This window comes from Nomascus leucogenys, chromosome 14, assembly GCF_006542625.1.
Source record: "Nomascus leucogenys isolate Asia chromosome 14, Asia_NLE_v1, whole genome shotgun sequence".
Lineage (NCBI taxonomy): Eukaryota > Metazoa > Chordata > Mammalia > Primates > Hylobatidae > Nomascus > Nomascus leucogenys.
In genome coordinates, this window is record NC_044394.1 from 27,545,155 (window position 1) to 27,562,017 (window position 16,863).

Genomic DNA, 16,863 nt, shown 5'->3' on the forward strand with positions numbered 1-16,863 from the left:
TATCCCTTCTCCCACAGCCCAACATCCAATTGATTTCCAAGTTACATCATACCTACTCCCAATTCTTTCATCCTAGGTTAGGCTCTCCATAGTGCTTGCCTGGGGGTTATAACAGTCTCCAACCTGCATTTCTTGACTCCAGCCTTTCTGTTCTCCAGTCCAACATTTAGGTCAGCAATTTTGCATGACAGATGGTGTCACGTGCATAGGGCTGTCTTAGGCACAGTCCCTAGACCACTTCTGCTTTCACATAAGAAGGCATATGAGAATGTGAGCAAGAGTGATATTATAGAAATAATAATTGAAGCTGCTCTAACTTATAAAAGACATAAGCTTCAGTACTTATATTACTACTAATAAGTTATACCTACTTCACAACTGATGACAATAAGGCACTTCGGTTGAAAACTGCTTATGGAGATTGCTGTTAAATTAATCTTCTAAAGCACAGTACTGATCATGTTGACCACCAGTATCTCTACATTCCTACCAAGTAAAAGTTAAACTTCCCATTCTGTCCTTCAAGACTCTCTGTAGGCTCTCTATAGTTTTGCCTTTCAAGTCTTACCTTCTATTATTTCTCTTTAAGTATGCTTGAGCCAAATAGGACTTTACACCATTCTCTGAACATAACCTACCCGTTCCTCCTTTCATGCCTGTAAAGCCCTTCCCTCAATTGTACCTCGTACATTTCTCAAGACCTAATTTAAAGGTGAGCATTTCCAAGAAAGAATTCCTGGTGTCATTGGCAAAGAATAACCTCTTTATCTTTTGAATTTGCTCTGTACCTTATTTTTATCCAGTAACCCCTACCATACATGGTATTATAGTCCCTTGAATATGCCTTTAAGGCAGAATAAATGTCTCATACAACTTGGTATCTCCTCAACATCTAGCACAGTGTTTTTCATATTGTGTATACAGTACACAGTAGAAGTTTCTTGAATAAATGAATGAATATTGCATTCTATACTCTCCCCCCGGATTAATTATATTCAGTAATCATCAGTGGAGGCTTATTGGCAGCAAAAAAGTACTGCATTAGATCCCTAAAAACTATTAATAGAAGCTGTCTCTGACACAGAATAATGCTGAGGAAGTATTCTGAACACCTTTTTGACACACAAGAAATATTTGTTAGCATATTTGCTAAACTACAAATTTTGAGGATAGTGAAATTGAAGATGCCCACTTCTATGAAATGAGTCAAATAGTTGATAAGCTGAGCACAGTTGATTAGAAAAGATCTCACAAGTGATTGTGCTTAAATAATGAAGCCATGTATAATACCTTAGCTATTTCTCTGAAAGCATTTAACAATGTTTTTATCTCTATGCTTTTTTGCCCCCCTTGGTGTGGGGGGTGCATTTCTCAATCTTTTTTCTTTTTTTTTTTTTTTTTTTTTTTGAGACAGAGTTTTGCTCTTTTGCCCAGGCTGGAGTGCAGTGGCGCGATCTCGGCTCACTGCAATCTCCACCTTCTGGTTTTAAGCCATTCTCCTGCCTCAGCCTCGTAGCTGGAACTACAGGCGCACACCACCACACCTGGCTAATTTTTGCATTTTTAGTGGTGATGGGGTTTCACCATGTTGGCCAGGCTGGTCTTGAACTCCTGACCTTGTGATCCACCTGCCTCAGCCTCCCAAAGTGCTGGTATTACAGGCATGAGCCACCGCCCCCAGCCAGTCTTTTTTCTTTATTGTTTTCTTCTTCCAAATGGTTTACATAGTAGATGGGAAGCCTTCAATAAATGTAAACTGTTGTTATTAATATTAATGCTCATAGTAAGCATTTACTTAGGAAGCCAAAAATCAAGCCTAAAGATGTACGGTTTCAGAGAGGGACAAATGTTGAGGGATTAAGCCAAACTGTAGAATTATCAATTGGAAAAAAATCTTCAGAATACCTCACTACTAATAAAAGTTGCCCAATTAAAAAAAAAAATGACTTGCAGGGTAGTAGGGGTATTCTTCAAATCCCAAGGCTACACAGCATGTCTCCAAAAGGTACATTGCCTGTCTGTTGGATAGAAATTAAAGTTAAACCTCTAATATGCAACTAAAATTGCTGCTGTGCCTTTTCAAATGTATAGAATTCAAAATTACTGAAACAATTTTATCACTAGGATTTGGAAAGGAAAAAATATCTACTAAAAATCCTTAATGTCAAAAATTGACTCCATTAATTAATTGTGACCCAAAACATTTTACTAGGGATATAAAAAATTATGTAAGACTTTCTCATTCCCGTATATTTAATTTTGGTTGATAATTTTTCCCAGCTTTTGCTCTACCAAGATTTATTGTCTTAGTTGTTTTTGAACTTTCCATTGTATAAAGGCATTGCATATGCTAGTCTCACTCTTAATCTATCCATAATGTTTTTATGATAATATTTCATTAATAGCATAGAAGTATTTAAGCCTTCATAAAAATGACAAATATATATATAAGGAATGTGTGCTTATTTATGCATTTAAATCGAACAATCTGATAAAAGTGTAAAATTTAGAAATATTTGATGACTTTGTCACCAAACTAACTTTATTTTTGTGTGCCATTGTTAGAGTTACTTATAGATTACACTTTAAAATACAGGGACTCAATGAGCTCAGTGATTCAGAGACAGTGTGTGGCAAATTGTCAAAACCTTTGCATCTGCTTTGATGTGATAATTCATGTTTGACATATGAATGTAAAATATAAATGTTAATCCAATAGTGAAAGAGTGACTTAAAACTGATTTCTTAACTTGCTTATCTGTATCAGACCTGAATTTGAATAACTATACTAAAATACTGGTTTTTCTTCTTTAGTGTTTTGGATGAATGATATAAAATATAAATAATATACTAACATTATTGCTACATGTTCCTACAGATGAAAATGATAATATTGAGATAGATACTAACGAGGAGATCCCTGAAGGCTTTGTTGTAGGAGGTGGAGATGAACTTACTAACTTAGAAAATGACCTTGATACTCCCGGTAATTTCAAATTATAAATGTTTTGTGTCCTGCTGCATGGCAAACTTTATGGTCATATTTTTATTATCTCATCAATAATAATAATAATTTTGTAGTTGTATTACATCTTATGGCCTCATAAACCATTTAGCTTAGTCCACCTTCCATCAATTTTATGTTATTTTGTTTTAGGTTGGATGTTAAAATTAGCAATAACATTGGAATAGCAAATTGTATTCTGTGTTCTCTTATTACTAAGGTTCACTATTGTATTTTATGTTATGTGAGATAATCTGTAGCCTTTCAATAGTTGGTTCCCTCCTCAGCTTAAATATTTTGGTGTGATGTCATAAGGTATATATTCCACATATAAATCTAAACCATGGGATCAGATTTTCTGATTTAGTTTAGAATTATAGTCTTAGTATTAATATTATTTTGCAGATTTTCTGCTTACGTTAAATACTTAAATATTACTCTAGTAAATGATTTTACATATACTTAACTGATTACAATAAGACACTTTGAAAACTATATAGACTGCTGTTAAATTAATCTCATGTCCTATATCAGTAAATCACTTTGGCAATGGACCTTTGTAAGTTCTTATTTAAAATATAAAGATACTTGCTGGTGGTTTTTAATAGGTGAGTGTTCCAAATGCATTGCCTTTATAAGCCAGCAGCAAGTAGCAATCCAAAGTTTTGTATACCCGAGGGGTTCCATAAATGCTTGTTGAACTGAATTCTTACAACAATAAAAAGTCTTTGGTGATTTCTTTAGACTTAAAGGAAGGAGGCAAAGTCTCTAACATTTATCTTTTCCTGTGAAAAGCTAAAGGGAGTGAGAGCAAGCATACTTTTTCCTATCCCTGGCATGCCCCTGCAATGCTAAGCTGCTCCATTTCTTTCCCTGTTGGAAATACTACTATTATTCCAATTAACAGGTGGCCAGGGTTTTCCTGACTATAACGAAGACTCAAGAAAACTCATGCCCTTTTGTCAGTAGCTCCTTCATGGCCTGGTGTTAAATTATACTATTGCTAAATGGAAGTCAGTATTACTTATAATTGTGCAAGTCCAAAAGAATGCTGATATTTAAGGAAAACTTTTAAATGTTTAACCCAAAATTAGAACTACATTTTACTTCTTTCTGTTTAAAATACTACAGAACTTGGTTAGGTTTGATTTTTTTTTTTTTTTTTTAACATTTTTGTTGTTGCTTACTCACTTTCCCACCATAACCACCACCAAAGGCTTTATTGGAAACCAATCACATCTTTTTAATGCTGAGGAGGACATCCATAAGTACTGGATTGAATTTTTTAATACTCAATTTATGGAAGTATAAAATCAGTGACAATATGTGATGCATATGTCCTGATTCTACAGTAGGTTAGTAACACAGGAAAAAATAGCCATTTCTTAGGTAAAATAAGGGGAGAATTTTCTAGTTTCAGCTGTAGCAACTTTGGGGGATACTTTAAATATTGGTTAATTTTAATCCTAACAGGCTTGACTCTTGTCCTTTTTAAAAACTCTCCTCCTACTTAATGTTTTCCAAAAAGAACACACATCTCAGCCTTCCTGTTTGGAGTTAACTAATAAATTGTGTACGGCTCTCAAGCATGCCCATTAAGTGTTGGTATGTAAGTAAACATGCCTCCCAATTCAGATTTATGGTTTATTTTGTGGCAATAAGAAATAGGAATGCAAACTAGAATCTGGAAGCCCTTAGAATATATTATGATTTTTATCCTTGCTTTATTTTCCCCCAAAATTTTTTTCATATGTATGTCATAAGGTTTTAATAATAAATTGTTTAATCTTTATCTTGATTTGACCATAGTTCATCAGATATTGTTTAAAAGAGAAGCCTTGCAATATAAACTGACCAATTTGCATGAAAGTAATGACAATAGCATTTATTAAGAGTCTTATAATTAGAAAAGTTATTAATCTTTGTGAAAAATATCATCCAGCAAATGGTGGACATATCTATTGCAACCATTTTATTAAGGAGTTGCCTTTTATTAATTTAAGAATTAGTTGTGTTTCTACTCATTTTGAACTATTGTATTATGAAAGATTAACGTACATTAATACATTCCAAAAATGTAATAATCTGTATTGTATTTCTGCTATCTAAGTAGAGGGTATTTGTAAACATATACCCTGTTTCAATGCTGGTTATATAGGTACATATATAAACACTGGATTCTAATAGTATGTACATGATGATGATCTGAGATAATGTTAAGAATTTGTTTTAATATGGCATTATATTTATAAATCTAATATACTAAAAGAATTAAAACTATAAAATAATATTCAAAATGAAATGTATCTCTTCTTTTAAGTATCTAGTTTGTTATAATAGCTTGTTTTATTGTGTATAACATACAGTGCTTATATAAATGTATACATCACATACAGGCATAGGTTTTTAGGTAAGCATTAGCTACTATTTAACTATAGTATAACTAAGTTCTCTTTAGATATGTTGACTGTATTCTTTAAGGGGAATGATTTTGGTGGGGGAATATACATATGTAAAGGATTTTTCATGTGTTTAACCTACTAATATCCTTTTCTTCTTTCTTTTAAAATATAGTAGTACTTTTGTGAGCTCACGTAAAATTGACAGCCTACATATCTAAATGCATCTCTCTCAGTTATTCATGGTATTTGCATATTTAACAGAACAAAACAGTAAGTTGGTGGACTTGAAGCTGAAGAAGCTCCTAGAAGTTCAGCCACAGGTGGCAAATTCACCCTCTAGTGCTGCCCAGAAAGCTGTAACTGAGAGCTCAGAGCAGGACATGAAAGTAAGTCTTACTTGTTTAAAACATTTGGCTTAGTATCTGTGTCTTCTGGTTTCTGCCAGGAGTTTGTAATTCTAAAAACAATTTTTTACCAAATTCTTCACCAATATTAAGATTAGGGTGTGAGAAATTTTTACTGGTAAGGTGTGGTGGCTCATGCCTGCAATTCCAGCACTTTGGGAGGCCAAGGCAGGAGAATCAGGAGTTCTAGACCAGCCTGGGCAACATATTGAGACCTCGCTACTAAAAGTAGAACAATTAGCCAGGCATAGTGGTGCATGACTGTAGTCCCAGCTACTCAGGAGGCTGAGGCAGGAGGATTGCCTGAGCCCAGGAGTTCAAGGCTGCAGTGAGTGGTGATCATGTCACTGCACTCCAGCAGCGGAGACAGGGTGAAACCTTGTCTAAAAAAAAAAAAAAAAAAAAATTAATTAAAAAAATTTTTATTAAATAGCCAATAAGTAAATATCAATATGGTAATCAATATTCATGTACTATTTTTCAGGGAAACTACTACTTTAAATTGCTATTTCAAGTAAAAATAGAGGCAATATGGAAACTATTCTTGAGTTCTATATGTATATATATTTTGCTAAGACGAATACTGTTAAGAGAATTCTAGTGCATTTTTCAATAATCCTCAACCTTCTGCCTATATAGATGAACTAAATGTATGTTATTTGTAAGAATCATCACACCTGAAAATGGTAATATGATTGAATATAAATGTTTAAGATAACTTGCATGTGTTTTGTGCCATTATGCATCTTACCTTGTGTAACATTTTAGTCAAAAATGCCACATTATAAGAATATTATTAGACTGTTTATATTATTCCCATCCACATGTTTCCCTGCTTTCCTCACAGTGATTAGTATTTCTGTAGCTTTAGGGCACTTCCAGTCCTGTATAACTTTTCACCCACCTGCGGACTATGGGGACTGCCCCGCTGACTGAAAGGATTTCCTTCCCCTGACACAGAGATGCTTTGAAGTCCCAAAACAATGACTTTCATTGCTTTTCCCCTATATTGTCAGTTTCTATAAACTGGTGATGAAAGTGTGTGGCAGCACCAGAGGACTTTTGGTCTCTATCTTTGAACAAAAGGAAGCCTGGATCGGGTCTGATTTTTTGTGTTCAATTTAGCTTTCTGCAGTGGATTTAATGCAGAATGAAGCTGGCCTAAGAATAATACAATAGATTGAAAAGGCTAACTGAATTAGTGGGTTTAGAGGAATACATTTGTAAAGTGGCAGAAGTCCCTAGTCATAAAAAGGTTTCTTAAGATGGGATTTGCTGGCTAATCGCACTGATATTTTAGCATGTTGCCAGGCCTAAAAAAATTTAGCTGTGTTTGTTTATTTTGGTAAAGACTTGAGTATTAGACTATTGGATAGTTATTATAACAGTAGAACTCTATTTTTCTTTAAAAACATAGAATAAAAGCCAAAACTGTTTCTATCAAAAGTATATGCCTAGGATATTATAAGCATGATATTAATGATAAATTCATTAGATAACTTTAAAAAAATAAAATAGTGTTATTTTCATTATTATGGTTTATCTGTATAGATAAAATTGGTTTTGCTTTCCAAAACACTCTTATATAGTAGTCTTTAAAGTTATTCCAACAAAAGGTGTGCTTTAAACAGCTTGCCTTTGTATGATTCCTTTTAGTTAAGATTTTGAAAATGGTGTTTATAAAGAACATATAGAGTCCATCTGTTCTCTTGAAGCTTTCAGTGTTGATTTGGGTTTTAATTTTTTTTAATAAAATGCAGTTTACACATTTATAAATGAGGCATTCTGTGTTTGTGGAAAAGGATAAACTGTTACCTTCCCCTGAGGATTCTGTATCCCAGGCCTCCTTGAGGCTAGAGAATAGGCCATTGGAGGGCTCCCTCATTACCGATTGTCTCAATGCAGAGGAAGGGCAAAGTCTTGGTAGCTTTTGATAACCAGTTTCAGCATTCAGCAGGCTTAGCTATTAGTCATGCATCTTAGCCTTTCCCTATTTACTTTCAAAACACTTAATAAAAATAATAAAAGATTAGGTATAAAATGAAATATTTGTTTGGTACACAGCACCTCGGTATCTGCAGCTTCCACACACTGCAGTGGTTCAGTCTTCTGGGATATTTCTTGTTGATAGAACCATTTGAATTTGTTACCAGTATTAACATAGGAAGCCCCGGAAAAGATAATTGTAGTTTCCTTAGCTGTAAAGGGCTTACTTACAAATCTGGCTTTGGAAAGTTATAGCTGATGAAATGCAGTTCAGTAGGGTAGTATTATAATCCTACCTTTTAGCCTTCATCCAGCATTAGTGGTTTATCTCAATGGGCATAAAATTAGAAACTAGTTCTTGTTGTCATACAAGTCTGTGGGGCTGTACAAACTGATGACATAGAATAGTGGGGGAAATAGGAGGCAACATGGCTTTTAAATGATATGTATCACTGGTGGAAGACACGTTCATATCAGTTATCAAGAGTTAAACCATGTGTCCCAAAGTTTGTGATTACAGGCAACAGAACTTGCAGTTGAGCTGTTTAAAGTGCTTTAAAATCCTTTTCTTGCAAAAAGTTTCTAAATTAGTGTTATCTTAAATCAGTAAAAGTTGCCTTACTAATGTGTAATTTTATGTTTATGAGATCAGGACTCTCTTACCATGTGTTGTTTTACATTTAGAATGGCACAGAAGATCTCCGGACTGAACGATTACAAAAAACAACAGAACGTTTTAGAAATCCTGTTGTGTTCAGCAAAGATTCTACAGTCAGAAAAACTCAACTTCAGTCTTTCAGCCAATATATTGAGAATAGACCAGGTAGAACACTTTTTAAAATGTTTTTCCGTGTTATGGTTTAACTATACATAGATATCTATATATATAGTGTGTGTGTGTGTGTGTGTGTGTGTGTGTGTGTGTGTATAAAATCTGGTAATGTAAATTCACATTTCAATACACAAATATCAAGCTTTATAATAATTTTACATGTCTTTCCTCTTTTTTTTTTAAGAGATGAAAAGGCAGAGATCAATACAGGAAGATACAAAGAAAGGAAATGAGGAGAAGGCAGCGATAACTGAAACTCAGAGGAAGCCATCAGAAGATGAAGTGCTTAATGTATATTAATTTTTTGTGTGGTTTCATGATTGCTGATAATTCCAAACTGTATGTGGAAATAGTGCCTTTATTTGTTAAAATGAGATGTTAGGTTTTTTAAGATGTCAATCTCCAGTGCATTCAAAGCAGAGTGAGAGGGGTGCACTGTTGAATTAGTCTGCAGTGTGGTGATAATTGTCAGATAAAAAAAAATGAATTTTTCAGAGTTCCACAGCCCCAGTTTCCTTGAGACATTTCCATCAGGGCACTTCCCATAAAGAGATTCCAGTATTGATCTACCGGGAGGATTTTAATTATTACAATAGCAGATACCGCAGAGCTGCAGTTAGAGGGAAAAGTCACATGAGACCTGCTAGAATTTCTCAGCCAACCCATTTTGTTGGCTTGGGTTAATGGGTGTTCAACCTTTCCATTATCCAGATCAGCCGTGAATTACTAGCTGAATGATGTTTGCATTAATATAATATATATGGTAATTTCTTCACTTAATTAACGGGGAGGTTCAGCTCAGTAGGGGTATGGGCTGATCATGTGTAAAATTGATTTGTGAGGGAAATATTTGATAGACCGCAGGGAGAAAGCTGCTTTTGATGGACAGCTGCGGGACAGAAGCAGGAAGAACAAGTTTTAACTTGAATTTTTGTCCGGAAGCATCGCTCTCTTTAATAGTACTACTTTTTAAATTATCTACAGTTCTTCTAGGTATTTTCATTGTTTTCAGTGTTAAAATAGTTGGATTTTAAAATCCTTAGAAGTACACTCAGAGTCACCAACTACATTTTAGGACTCTAAAATCTTCTCATTTTAAGTTGTTTACTTTAGAAGACCTGGAAAGGGATGAGCTAGAAAAGAACGGCTCACTGATAATCCTGATGAAGTATTTGGTATAACTTTTAAGTTACAGAATACTTAACTATACTATGTACTCGCACTAAAGAAACCTGATTATGAAATTTCTATTTTTAACTGAACCAATCAGTAAGAGCAATGAAGTTTGTGTGTTGCTTATCGCTTCTGCTTCCTTATATATTTGTTTTTTGTATTATCTTTGCAAACTACTATATTTGTTTTGTCTGTCTGTATGGGGATGAGAAAAGAAAATGTCTCTTTTGAAAATGCTCTGCTATCTGGCAGATAGGTTCAAGAAGCATTCACCAGATTATCCCAGATTTTAAATTAGCATTTATTCTATTATTTTATTTTTTTCTGTTATATTTTGTATTGAGATGGAAGAATATCCATTTGGTATACATTTTTTAAAAATATGGTGACTTTTAAAATCAAACTATCCTGAGAAATTTAGTTTTATGATTTCTTAAAATATTTTAACTTTAAATTTGTCAACTGCCGTAATCAATTTAATAATAAGTTGGTATAAATTCAGGTCACATATGAGTACAAATTACTTACCAGTTCGAAAGGTATGTAAGTTATACATATAGTTAGACATATTTATTAATCATGAGAATTCTAAAATATGCTCATAATTAACATAATTCTTTATTTTATTTCCTGTTTAAGGAGTAGTGAAATATAATTCCTTATAGCTTCTAAGAGATTCATATGCTAGGAAGGGAAGGGATTTTACAGAAGAAGTTTGTTCACATTTATTTATCTGAATAAATAATGTTATAAGTGCTTATGATAGGAGTGGTGGTGGTAAGAATAATCACTTAATCAGTTCTTCAATATTTCTTAGCTAATTAGATCTCTTAGCCCCAAAAATGTCAAAAGGTAAACAGGTAATCCAAAGGGAGCTATAATTAATCAGTTTTTATGACTATACCATAAATAACCCTGACTTTGATGATTTAAATTTGTAATATGATTGTAAAAATTAAAGGTAAACTGCCACACATATATAAAAAATATATTTTTTTAAACATGGATGGTTCAAAAAGTAAATTTTCAAATTAAAATCCAAACTTGGCTAAATGGAAGATTAACCAAATCAATATATGAGTTTTCTTAGATCCTATGTAGCAAGGTTTGAAACCACCTGTCAGGTTAGTATTTACAACTGTAATAATTAGTAATACATCAACAGAATGGCATATTAAAGTACAGGAGCCAGCTGGAGGGAAAATTGGAGATATTGTGAACTTCCCTTTTTATCATTTTTAAAGTATTTTAAATAATGTAATCATTTGGAAAAAAATGTATCTCTTTAATTTTGTATTTCCATAGAACAAATTTATCTGACTCTCTCAGGTTGGATACTTTCAAGGTCAATTCCTTAGTAAAACTCCATTTTTGTGTATTACACTTTTGAGTTAAAAGTGCCATTGGTGTTTGTTTTGGTAATCACAAAGGGGAAAATTATCGTCTTTGTCCATGCTTAAATAACTCTTAACTTAACTCTAAGGAGAATTTTTTTTTAACTTAGCATTAACTTTTAAAATCTGGCAAATCTGCCTATGAAAATTATAAACATAATAGTAAACAGCTGAAGAACTCTATTTATAAAAGTTTGGTATATGTAATATATATGAAAATTTTTTGAATCACAGGGAGTTGCTTTTTGGTACTAAGGGTGATACTAAGGGTGTATTTGGTTCTCTAGGTAAGTGCTTTACTAAGTGTTTGTAGAAAGGAAAAATGCAACTTACAAGTGATTTTTTTTTCCTTCCTGTTTGTTCTTGTTAACAGAAAGGGTTCAAAGACACCAGTCAGTATGTTGTAGGAGAATTGGCAGCACTAGAGAATGAGCAAAAGCAAATTGACACCCGTGCCGCGCTGGTGGAGAAGCGCCTTCGCTATCTCATGGACACAGGTACGGTGCCCAATTACACTGTAAACAGTTTTGGCAAATTGAGCGTTCACAAACTCTTATAGAGTTTTGGAAGTGTGAATCTTTGAAGCCTGAATGTTCAGCAAAACTGCCTTGAAAATAAAAAGGCTGCGATTTGCAGCCACCTCTCTGGGCCCTGGTGATAAGAGTGCCTTCATGGGAAGTGATAACTCGCCCTGATACCGTGTGAGCCAGCACTATTGAACAGTGTGCTCATCCATGCAGAGTTGGAATACACATCTGTGCCTCATTGATATGCCACTGCTTAAAAAAAAAGTAAGATCTTTACTGTTCTACTGATTCATTGGGGAAAAAAAAGATTTGGCCAGCTAAAGCCATGTACTGCATGAAACAGAGCACTGTGCATAGGGGACGGCTCCATGGACTAGATCACTGAAATTTGAGAATACTATCTGGTTACTGATGCTCCACAATTTTTTTTTTCAAGAGAACAGGTTTTTAAAAGTCTGTAATACTTTGTGTCACGGTTGCATTTGAAAGGATTACAGTATATAGCAAGGTTTGTAAAGATAGGTTAGAGCACCAAGTTAGCTCCTAACCAGAGGGCAGATTGGCTTTTAATGCTGATTGCCAATGGTGATTGAATAGATCTAAGAGCACAATAAGCAATTGGAAAGGAACTCTGTGTGTGTGTGTGTGTGTGTGTGTGTGTGTGTGTGTAAAATGCTGCCCCTACAAAGAGATTAAAATGTGAAATAAATTAAATCATTCATACCAAATTATAAGTTATATTAAGAAAAAAAGTCAAAAAATACAAGTGGAAAATTTATTCCTGTAAGCTAATTAATTGCTTTAATTTTATGGCAGTATTAAAATAAAGTAGATTAGCATGATTTAGGATTGGAAAGCTTTCCTGAACTTTTTCTTCTCTATTTTCCAAAAATATATTTAAAATAAAAGAACTTCTCCAAAAATAAGCATTTGTATGGGACATTTGAAAATGCATAGATGAGTGAAATCAGAGCATATTAGAACAGGAAGGAACCTTAGGCTTTCTCTGGGACAGTGGATTTCATACTGTGTTCTCTGGAGTCCTAAATCTTCTTCAGAGGCACCTCAGGGGCTTGCCAGGACAATAAGGGAGCAGAAAGTAGACAGGCATCTGGATTCCTTACCTTACTTCAAATAGAGTGGCTCTGAGTTTATTTATCTGAAATAGTGGGCTTTTGGGGACAGTTTATTTGAAAAAAAGGTTCTACTGCTTAAAATTTAAAACTAAAAATACTTTTTTAAAAAAACTATTACTTAATCTTCTCATTATACAGGTGAGGAGACAGAGGCATAGGAATTGTTCAAGGTCAAACAGATCACCACATGGTAGACCTTAGATCAGAATTCAGGCTACCAGAGCCCTATCATACGGGACCCTTCTTGCTACACCAGAATATGTAGACCGTGTATACCATTCCCCTAATAAGTTGCATGCATGCTCAGTCTTATACCTATATACTTGTATGGATTCAGCATGGATCCATAAACCAATGTATTGTTTTATATTTGCATTTTTTCTTGGGTTTCTTAGGGATTTTGAAAATATTAGCTATGTTAGCTATATTAAACATATAATTACTAGACTGAATAATATTTGTAATATATTTTTAACTATTTCCTGTAAATATTCTAAGGAGACAGATTTCCTTTTTTTCCAAACAAATGGAACTTAACCACTTTCCCTGATTGTGTTGGATAAATTCGATGTTACTATACAAGAAGACTTGTGCCACTAGTGAAAAACCTATAAATCCTGTTTCCTCTCCCTCTTTAGCACTTGGAGCCTGATTTGTTGAGGGTTCTAACTGAAATAGACTCAATTTCTCCTTCTTACCCAACATATCACTAGTCAAGCTTTGAAATGGCCCCATTCGAACCATAGATGCTTTATAATCTGAAAGACAGTAATAGAATACAGGTCGAATCTAGAATCCTTTTGAGCTTATTATATTTCTTACTTCACAGGACAGAATCTGATCCTAACTGGATCTGCTACTGCAGATTTAGACCAAAACTGAGTTGGTCTCCCAACTTCATAAGCTCCAAGAATCATCCTAGACAGTTTTAAACCTCCTCCAACACAAATAGTGTTTTAAGATTTGCCTAAAACCTAGCATCTGAAGAGAGAAGATGTTAGAAAGTGAAAGCATACATTCATCCTTTTCCCTTTTGGGTTCCAGTTTATTCCAATTTTTTATTTATTATAATACCTTTTTTTGGTATGTTAGACATTTCAGTGTACTTTCTGATTCTCAGCCTAGATAGAATTAAGCAGAGCAGATAGTACCCAGGTTTTTTATATGATGAGACTGAGGCTCAGACAGGGGAAATGACTCACTTAAGATGATCTCATTAGGAATGGTGGAGTTAGGGCTTGAACCCAGGTTTTCAGGTTTTCTAGCTCTTGACTCAGTCCTCTTTCTGCACTACATCTTCTTTACAGAACAAATATACTTTATCTGCTATTTCAGTTTTTATATACTTGTAGATACTGACTATATTCAGGTTTTTTTGCTGATTTGAAACTCACGTAATATAAAATTAACCATTTGAAAATGCACAATTCTGTAGCATTTGGTACATTCACAGTGTTGTATAGTCATCACCATTGTGTATTTTCAGAAGTTTTTCATCACCCTAAACATGAATTCTGTACTTACTAAGCAATAACTTTCTATTTCCTTCTCCCCCAATCCCCTGGGAATCTTTAATCTACTTTTTCTATGAATTTGCTTTATTGTAGTTATTTCCTATAAGTGGAATCGAACGATATTTGTCCTTTTGTTTTTGGCTTCTTTCACTTAACATATCTTCAAGGTTCATCCATGTTGTAGCATGTACCAGTACTTCATTCTTTTTTATGGTTGAATAATATTCTATTGTATGTTTATACCACATTTGTTTATTCATTCATCTGTTGATGGATATTTGGGTTGTTTCCACTTTTAGCTACTATAAACATTTATGTACAAGTATCTATCTGAATCTCTGTTTTCATTTCTTTTGGGTATATACCGAGGATTGGAATTTCTGAATCATATGGTAATATTGTACTCAATTTTAAATGAGTTGTGAGGTTAAGGTAGAATTCAGAATACATTTTCCAAAAGAAACACTGTTGTAAGTGTCTGCAAGCCAGACAAACCCACAAAAACCTGTTAATTCCAAATATAACTAAATAATACTAATAGTTATTTTAGACCTGAGTCCTAGGCTCCCAGAGCTTGAGCAACATTGGATTTTAAGCACCACCCCTGTGACGCTGAAGCTACTTACATCCTGGGGGGAGGCAGGATGGGTGGGGCCTGGATGGTGGCCCAGATTGCTGGGCATTTCTCCTGGCATGTTGGCAGAAGGCCTTAGCAAGAAAGTAGGAAAGGAATGTAAAAGGCTCATACAACAAGATGGGGAGGTGCCAGGGATAAGAATGGCAGGAGCTGGGAAAGGGCACCAACGACACAGATAGAACAACTATGGGATTTATATGTCTGGTTCCTTCTGAAATTGTTCAGTAATCCTAAATCAGTGATAGTTTGAGTACAGAGCAGCCATGCTGTGTATGTGAGTGTGTGTTTTTTTTTTCTTTTAAACTGTATTTCAGGCCGGGCATAGTGGGTCACACCTGTAATCCCAGCACTTTGGGAGGCTGAGACAGGTGGATCACCTGAGGTCTGGAGTTCGAGACCAGCCTGGCTAACATGGTGAAACCCCATCTCTACTAAAAATACAAAAAGTTAGCCGGGTGTGGTGGTGGATGCCTGTAATCCCAGCTACTCGGGAAGCTGAGGCAGGAGAATCTCTTGAACCTGGGTAGCGGAGGTTGCAGTGAGCCAAGATCTCACCATTGCGCTCCAGCCTGGGCAACAAGAGCAAAACTGTCTCAAAACAACAACAACAAAAACTATATTTCAAGGCATATTATTTTCTGCCATTTTATCTTGGGGTCTATAAAATCCCTATGCAAATACAAGCGAATTTTTTTCTCCTTAGCTCTTAATGGTGTGTGTGTGTCTGTCTGTCTGTGTATAACTGTTTTTGAGGAGGAATATTTTAGTTTCTAGTACTTTAACTTTGTAATGATTTCTTATTTGGGAAGAGCAAAACTTATTAGTTAGAAGTATCTCTGTATTCCAAGCTGACACTTCTTATGTAAGTGTAGTGCTAATGGATCTGTGCCAGCAACGTTGTAACCCATGAAAAATGGAGTTTATAATGGAAATGCTGATGGGCCCTTTTACTATAGTGCTACAAATAGTGTTGCTATAATGAATGGTGTTTCTTTTCCATTCCCAATCTGTTTTCTTTTAATGGTTATCAAACTTTTTAATTGCAGTGTTTTAATTTAATCTAATGATTTGAGTTTTTTAAAAGTTACAGTGTTTTATTTACATTTTGAGAGTAAAAGTTAAAACATTCCTGAGCGGAGAATTACAACACAATTACATCTTGCAAGTTTATAACCTTTAAGCACTGAGTAAAAGGATCATGAGCCTTCTCAAAAATACCGATACTGTAGCTTTGTGTAGAGTATCCATTCCAAAAACCTAACTGGCCATTTAAAAATCTGAAATATACTTAGAGAAGAAAATGAATTAAAAGAACTTTTTTCTATACATTCTTCAGAATGTTTCTTTACCTCATCCTTTGAGGAATCAAATGTAGTATTAAAGCTGCTTTAAAGCAGGGAATAGGGCCCACAAAAAAATAAAAATCAAGATGACAGTAATGGCCAATATTTTTTGCATGCTTATTAGATATTTGGCTCTGTGGAAAGTGCTTTACACATATTTTGTTGTTTCTAACAAAGGCCCTATGAGATAGGGTCTAGTAATAATTGGGACTATTAATAAACGTCTTTTTCAGATGAGGAAACTGAGGCCTAGAGACATAAGTAACTTGGTTGCCCAATTCATACAGTTTACAAGTGGGAGAGCAGGAGTTAAACCCAGTCTGATGGCTCTGGAGCCTGACTCCCAGATACCACCTGACATGATCCCTGCTTCATCTCTCATCATCTTAGAGGTGAACTTCTGATTTTCCTGGGGTTCTACTAGTAATTATCTGGACACTGTCATTACCATTTTATGATTTATAAGTAGTAAGTCAGAAGAAACAGATCAATATTCACTTATGCAAAAAAG

General features: G+C 34.5%; 1 protein-coding gene across 7 annotated transcripts in view; it reads left to right on the top strand.

Moving 5' to 3' along the window:
- EHBP1 (EH domain binding protein 1) overlaps positions 1–16,863 on the top strand; it is a 354,447-nt gene that overhangs the window by 293,802 nt on the left and 43,782 nt on the right. For 4 of the 7 annotated variants that reach the window (XM_003262440.4, XM_030828368.1, XM_030828366.1 and 1 more), the window contains 4 exons: positions 5,668–5,792; positions 8,481–8,619; positions 8,813–8,919; positions 11,569–11,692. In XM_003262440.4, the coding sequence (XP_003262488.2) occupies positions 5,668–5,792; positions 8,481–8,619; positions 8,813–8,919; positions 11,569–11,692 (495 nt within the window). Of the gene's footprint in view, positions 1–2,878; positions 2,987–5,667; positions 5,793–8,480; positions 8,620–8,812; positions 8,920–11,568; positions 11,693–16,863 lie in introns of all 7 variants that reach the window. The other 3 variants (XM_003262441.3, XM_030828363.1, XM_030828364.1) reach the window with 1 other exon arrangement.